This window comes from Gavialis gangeticus, unplaced genomic scaffold, assembly GCF_001723915.1.
Source record: "Gavialis gangeticus isolate Ggan-Ray unplaced genomic scaffold, GavGan_comp1, whole genome shotgun sequence".
In the NCBI taxonomy this organism is placed as follows: Eukaryota; Metazoa; Chordata; order Crocodylia; family Gavialidae; genus Gavialis; species Gavialis gangeticus.
The window spans coordinates 20,453,764-20,458,981 of record NW_017729002.1 but is presented as its reverse complement, the minus strand read 5'-3'; the positions used below and the strand labels follow the sequence as shown (position 1 = coordinate 20,458,981).

Below are 5,218 nucleotides of genomic sequence, written 5' to 3'. Positions count from 1 at the left end.
TTCCCCCCCCCCCCCCCACAGTAGGAGTAATTCATCAGTAGAGCCAACAGTTTTGAAATCAAGCTTGCATGCTCTATGGTTCAACAGAACATACATATTTGATGCAAGAATTCCTAGGTGAAAGTCTCTGGCCTCTTACACAGGATATCCGACTAGATGATCTTACTGATCCCTTCTGATCTTGAGATCTACAAATCTTCCCCTCAGATACTCCCTTTTTACTCTTGATTCTTATGATGCCATCACTTCCACAATTCCCTGTTTTCCAGACAACCTTTCACAGCAGATAGGACAAAGTTTTAATGCAGCTTTCTGGTCTGCCTTTATAACCTTTTTAATTGCCAAGAAGGGCACAAAACTCAAACTGTCTTTCCTTTTCTTAGGTCCCTTGAACATAACCAATCTTGTGATTTTTAGGATATCACAGAGGTGTGAGTGAACAAAACAGGCAGTACCAACTAGGGGATGAGACCACTCTTACTGCATGGAGCTGAAACTTAAATGTTACAAATGGAGAACAGACTCCCTGCTTTCCCACCCCACATATCCTGGAAAGAAAGCTCCACTGGAAAGAGATAATACAATAGCCCACAGTAATCCCAGAGAGGCTGAAATGGAAGTGGACGGGTATGCACCAAGCCTGAAGGATAGCAAGAAGGGCTTCCTCAGAGTCATTCTTGTTACTCATGAATCCAGTGCTCAGCATGGTCCTCCCAGCAGATCAGCTCATCTTCACGGAACCAGAGCGAGATTTCCCTTCGTGCACTCTTGATAGAATCACTGCCATGAATCACGTTCCTGTGGGGATAGGAAAAAGGATCAGACTGTACTCTCCAAGCAGTGGTGTTCTGTCCATGATGGTCCAGGGAATACATGAGAAGCAAGATTAGTGAGGTGAGGTAATATTCTTTCAAGGCAAACTGTTTAGTTGGGAGGCATGCAGGACAGGGCATTTTGGGTGCAAAAGCTTCTCAGGTATGGGAAAGGAACAGACATGGCCTGAAGAATATATATCTATTAGAACAATCATTTCCATTTAACCTTATTATTTTAATGAAAGTGATCATTTAAGAGTGAAAAGTGGGCAGTAACCTGTGAAGCCAAAGGAAGTTATGGGAAGTAGCTATGGGACACGTAAGGAGCAGCTGTATGTGTCCCAGTGACACAGTGAAACCGTACTGTGTAAATGAATAAGAGCACTGAACATGCACCAAGTATTCTTCATGCTTGATACAGAAGGGGGAACAGTTTCACTCTGGCCGGTGATATACGCTGCTGGACAAGTGCCTTTGTCAAACATTCCCCTCTGCACCCCACTACTGCTGGACATGACTACACTGAAGGTCATTGTATTCTGCAGCTCCCACTCTCCTTTAGGATGTAGTATTATTTGCTTGGACTGAATGGCATCTTCTGTCTGCTGCATTGATACCTGCTTCTCTGGCTGCCCACAGAGCTAAAAAGGTGCTGGTTACTTTTAGTTCTATTTGTTTTTATACCAGAAGTTTAAGCCTCATCTCCCATTCCAAGGTGTCTTTATGCAGAGAAGGGGAATGTTGACCTGGTGATAGAATGCAGCTGGTAAAATGTAGAGAGGTTACCTGGGGTTATCAGATGGCATGCAGAAATCTAATAAGAGATATCATATTTACCCAAATAACCTTGTCTGCCTGCGCCCTTAGACCAACACAGCTACAACCAATACCCCGGAAACATGGAAGATCTGCTAAAGACAGTGTTCCCATCCTCTTAGTTAGTGCCTGGGAGAGCTCCCTAATGTACTCCAAGGAGCCCTTCCATAGGCCAGGTGTGCTTTTATTATAGGGATATCAAGAAAAATCAAAGAACGACCCTCTCTCCTATGCCCCAAAAGGTAATTTAGCAATAAAAAAAGGCATCAAGCCCCCTCCTTATCTTATAAGGCCAACTACTAAGGCCTAGTACAAATAGCCTTCATGGTCTTGTTTGCTATGCAAAGTGGTTCTGCTAGAGGAGATGGGTGTGGTCTGAACACCTGGGAGCTAGAAATGGAGACAGATCCTAAGGGTAGCTCTGGCAGGCTCTCTCTGGACACAGACAAGTCATATGAACTCTTTCCGCTTGAAGTTCCTCACCTCCCTCAGAGCAGCATTGCAAAGATAAGTTTAATGTCTGAGCTGCACTCTGAAGAGGAACGCTGCTGTGCCAATGGCTAGCTTTACATTAACTGAATTAGTGTTATAGTCCCTTTCACGCTTAGGCAAGGGGCCTCAGATTTAACCCCAAACAGACCACACTTTTAGGATACAAATCCCAGAACTGGAACACACGTGAGGTTATGTTACCTAATCAAGAAAACCTCTCTTTGCTCTAGAGGCCACTAGTGTTTCGTTCTCCTGCCTTCTAGGGTAACCAAAGTAAGGTTATACTAGATGTGTTACACTCCATGCCCTCCCACCCCCCAGTGAAAGGACAGTACTAGGACATGGTGCTTGGAGTAAACTGAGAAAGTGTCTCTTTTGACCATATGCCAGAACAACAACAACAAAAAAATTAGTGCTCCTACTTGCTGACTTCAATGCAGAAATCCCCGCGGATGGTGCCAGGTCTGGAATCAGCTGGATTAGTTTCTCCAATCATTGCACGAGCAGTTTTCACCACATCCAGTCCCTGCCAAACCTACCAGACAGCAAAGCAAGAGTCAGCTTCCCCAGCCTGCCACACATCAAGGGCCAGATCAGGCCTTCTACTCTTTCCAACCCACTGTCACCCCTGAGGTCACACAAAGGGCAAGTCAGAGCAGCACCTGCCCCCAAGAAAGCTCTAAGAAAGATGTAGGAAAGCTAATGCATTTAAGTCAAAGCTTATCTCAGCAGTCAAAATGGTTTCTGGCTGGCACTCACCATGGCGACCACAGGCCCCGAGCTCATGTACTTCACCAGATGGTTGTAGAAGGGGCGATCACGAAGGGCAAAGTAATGTTCACTCAGTAGGTCCTCTGAGGCCTGGGCACAAACACAGCACATGATCTAGTATATTCTGGCAGAACAGGATGGTTCCAAAATGGACTGGGAGGACTGCCTGGAGAGCCAGAAAGGTCTGCTTAGGCTTTCTCCTCTGTGCTGTGGCTTGGCTGAGTGACTCCCTAGCACAACTGCAAGGGGGAAGTGAGCAGCCTCTGCAAGGAACACGTGTATCTGGTGCATATCTTCTTTTGAGGAATCACTCTGTGCTCCCCCAGTTCAAGTTCTGCCTGCTGGAAAGGTTCTGTGAGGCCATACTCTAGAGTCAGAGCAAGCTCTTTAGCAAGCAGGTGTCCTTCACACCAATTATCACAAACCAGTTTCCATTATTGGCTCATGCTCATCAGAAATGCTGGAAGACACAGAAGTAGCAGAACTGCCTCTATATATGTTTGCTCTCCTGAAAGGCATCAGACTGTCCAGCCAAGCTACCTATCCCCTTTCCCCTGTGGCTTTGAAGCAAAGCCTTCATCGTCTAGCTATCCTTTGTCCTTCAAGACACTTCCCAAAGGTGTTGACTTTTGCCTTATGGGTCATCTTGTACATAAGCAGCGTATCCACAGCACATGGGGTATCCACTAAGGTAAAGGATCAACAGACTCCTGATAATTTGGGGGCAAAAAGAAAATACTACTAATAAATGAGCCAACCCTCATTATTACTCTACTCAGTGCACTGCAGTTATTCCCCAAGATTTAGGCCATGTCTATACAGGGATGCTCAGGGGAAAAAAAAATAATCAGGTAAAGGTGTCAAGTCAGTGGGTGCATGTTGAACTCCTATGCAGGTGCTGCCATTCAAGAGGAAGGGGGGCTCAGTTTGCTGTAGCTTAATTCTTTGAGTAGACAGGCCTTTATCTGAGACCCTCACAGGCAACCTGTTCTGGGCAGACACGTACCATTCTCCAATACCCTCCAACACAGAAAGCCTGAAGCAAAGGCCCAGAGGGTGGAGTGATCCAAGGAAAACATAAGCGCTTTTGAAACTTCTAGTTACTAAGTCACAACTCTTAAAAGCAACTTAAACATTTCCGTGCCTACGTCCCACTGACTTTCACAGAGGCTTAAGTTGTATTTGAAAACAGCATTTTGGTCCTACTGAGAACTACACTTTCAGTCATGTCAGATGTTTGCCCTGGCCAGGAAAGCAATGCAAATAAAATCCCTCTGCTGGGCTGGCTGCAGCAGGTGGCACAAGAGGTTTAGTTAACACAAGCCCTCCTTGAAGGGCAGGAGCCTTGCCTATGCTACTCTGATCACTAGATGCATTACAGCCAGGATGTCTCTGGGGAAGCACACAAGAAGCCAAAGCAAGTTCCTCTGAACTAGACACCACTATGCTGGGACGCTGTCAACCAGAAGCAGCTACATCCAGCAGGGAAGGCAGATGTGCTCCCTGCCAGGGGCAGGTCCCAGGGCCCTCAGACCTCTGTGCGGTTTGGGGCATGTTCCAGACTCCCACTAGGGTCAGATACAGAAGCTTGAACCTGCCCTGGGTGCCGCTACTCCGTGCCACCACAAAGCCTAGCGCCCAGGCCCTTGGTGCAGGTCAGGTTCGCATTTCTGCACCTGCCACCTCCAAAACCAGGAGCTGCGGGCCAGCGCAGGGCGAATCACCGCCCTGGGCCCAGGGACTGCCCCAGGCCTGCACCTCAGCTCCCTTCAAACCACCCCTGGCCCCGCAGCCACGGCGGCGTGCTCCCCGCCGGGCCGCTGACCCGCCCCAGAGGGGTCTCACCTGCACCAGCTTCATGGCCACGAGGCGGAAGCCCTTTCTCTCGAAGCGCCGCACGATGTCCCCGAGCAGGCGCCGCTGCAGCCCGTCCGGCTTCACGGCCACGAACGTGCGCTCGGCGCCGCGGCCTGCGGGGAGCGGGGAGCGCGTTAGGCGCGGAGCCGCCAGGCACTGGGACGGCCGCGGGGGAAGGCGGGAGATGGACCGGGACCGCGATTGCGCTGCGGCTCGGCCGGGGCCGCCTCGCCTCACGCTCCCGCAGCCGGGCCGGGCCGCACTCACCGAGCTGGAAGACGTGGGCGAACAGCGCCAGCACGAGGCAAATCATAGCGGGAGGCGGCCGGGCGCGGGCAGCGGAGCGCGCGCAAACGTCTCCCTCGCAACACAGCAGCTGCCGCATTATGGAGGCCCGGCCCCGGCAGCCTGTCGCCCCGCCCCGGGCCCCGCCCCGGGCTCACTCACCCGCCTCCGCCGCCAGGGCC

The 5,218-nt window shown here is 50.2% G+C and overlaps 1 protein-coding gene across 2 annotated transcripts; it reads right to left on the bottom strand.

The window, feature by feature from the left end:
- Positions 1-13: 13 nt before the first annotated feature.
- Positions 14-5,155, bottom strand: NME3 (NME/NM23 nucleoside diphosphate kinase 3). Of its 2 annotated transcripts, none has more exons than XM_019507618.1 (5): positions 5,019-5,150; positions 4,740-4,864; positions 2,883-2,984; positions 2,546-2,658; positions 14-798 (listed from the first exon to the last, which is right to left on the bottom strand). In XM_019507618.1, exons 1-5 carry the CDS (start codon positions 5,134-5,136, stop codon positions 681-683), a joined length of 576 nt encoding a protein of 191 aa, XP_019363163.1. In that variant the 5' UTR covers positions 5,137-5,150; the 3' UTR covers positions 14-680. The 2 variants fall into 2 exon arrangements, with proteins under 2 accessions (XP_019363163.1, XP_019363164.1); XM_019507619.1 differs by having other exon boundaries at positions 707-798; positions 2,550-2,658; positions 5,019-5,155.
- Between the last annotated feature and the right edge of the window lie 63 nt (positions 5,156-5,218).

Excerpts from the sequence above, each read along its gene's own strand:
- NME3 (XM_019507618.1), bottom strand. The coding sequence starts at position 5,136 with ATGCGGCAGCTGCTGTGTTGCGAGGGAGACGTTTGCGCGCGCTCCGCT. Across the intron at positions 4,865-5,018 it reads CGCCCACGTCTTCCAGCTCG|GCCGCGGCGCCGAGCGCACG; the intron begins GTGAGTGCGGCC and ends CGCTCCCCGCAG. Across the intron at positions 799-2,545 it reads TTCTGCATTGAAGTCAGCAA|GAACGTGATTCATGGCAGTG; the intron begins GTAGGAGCACTA and ends CTATCCCCACAG.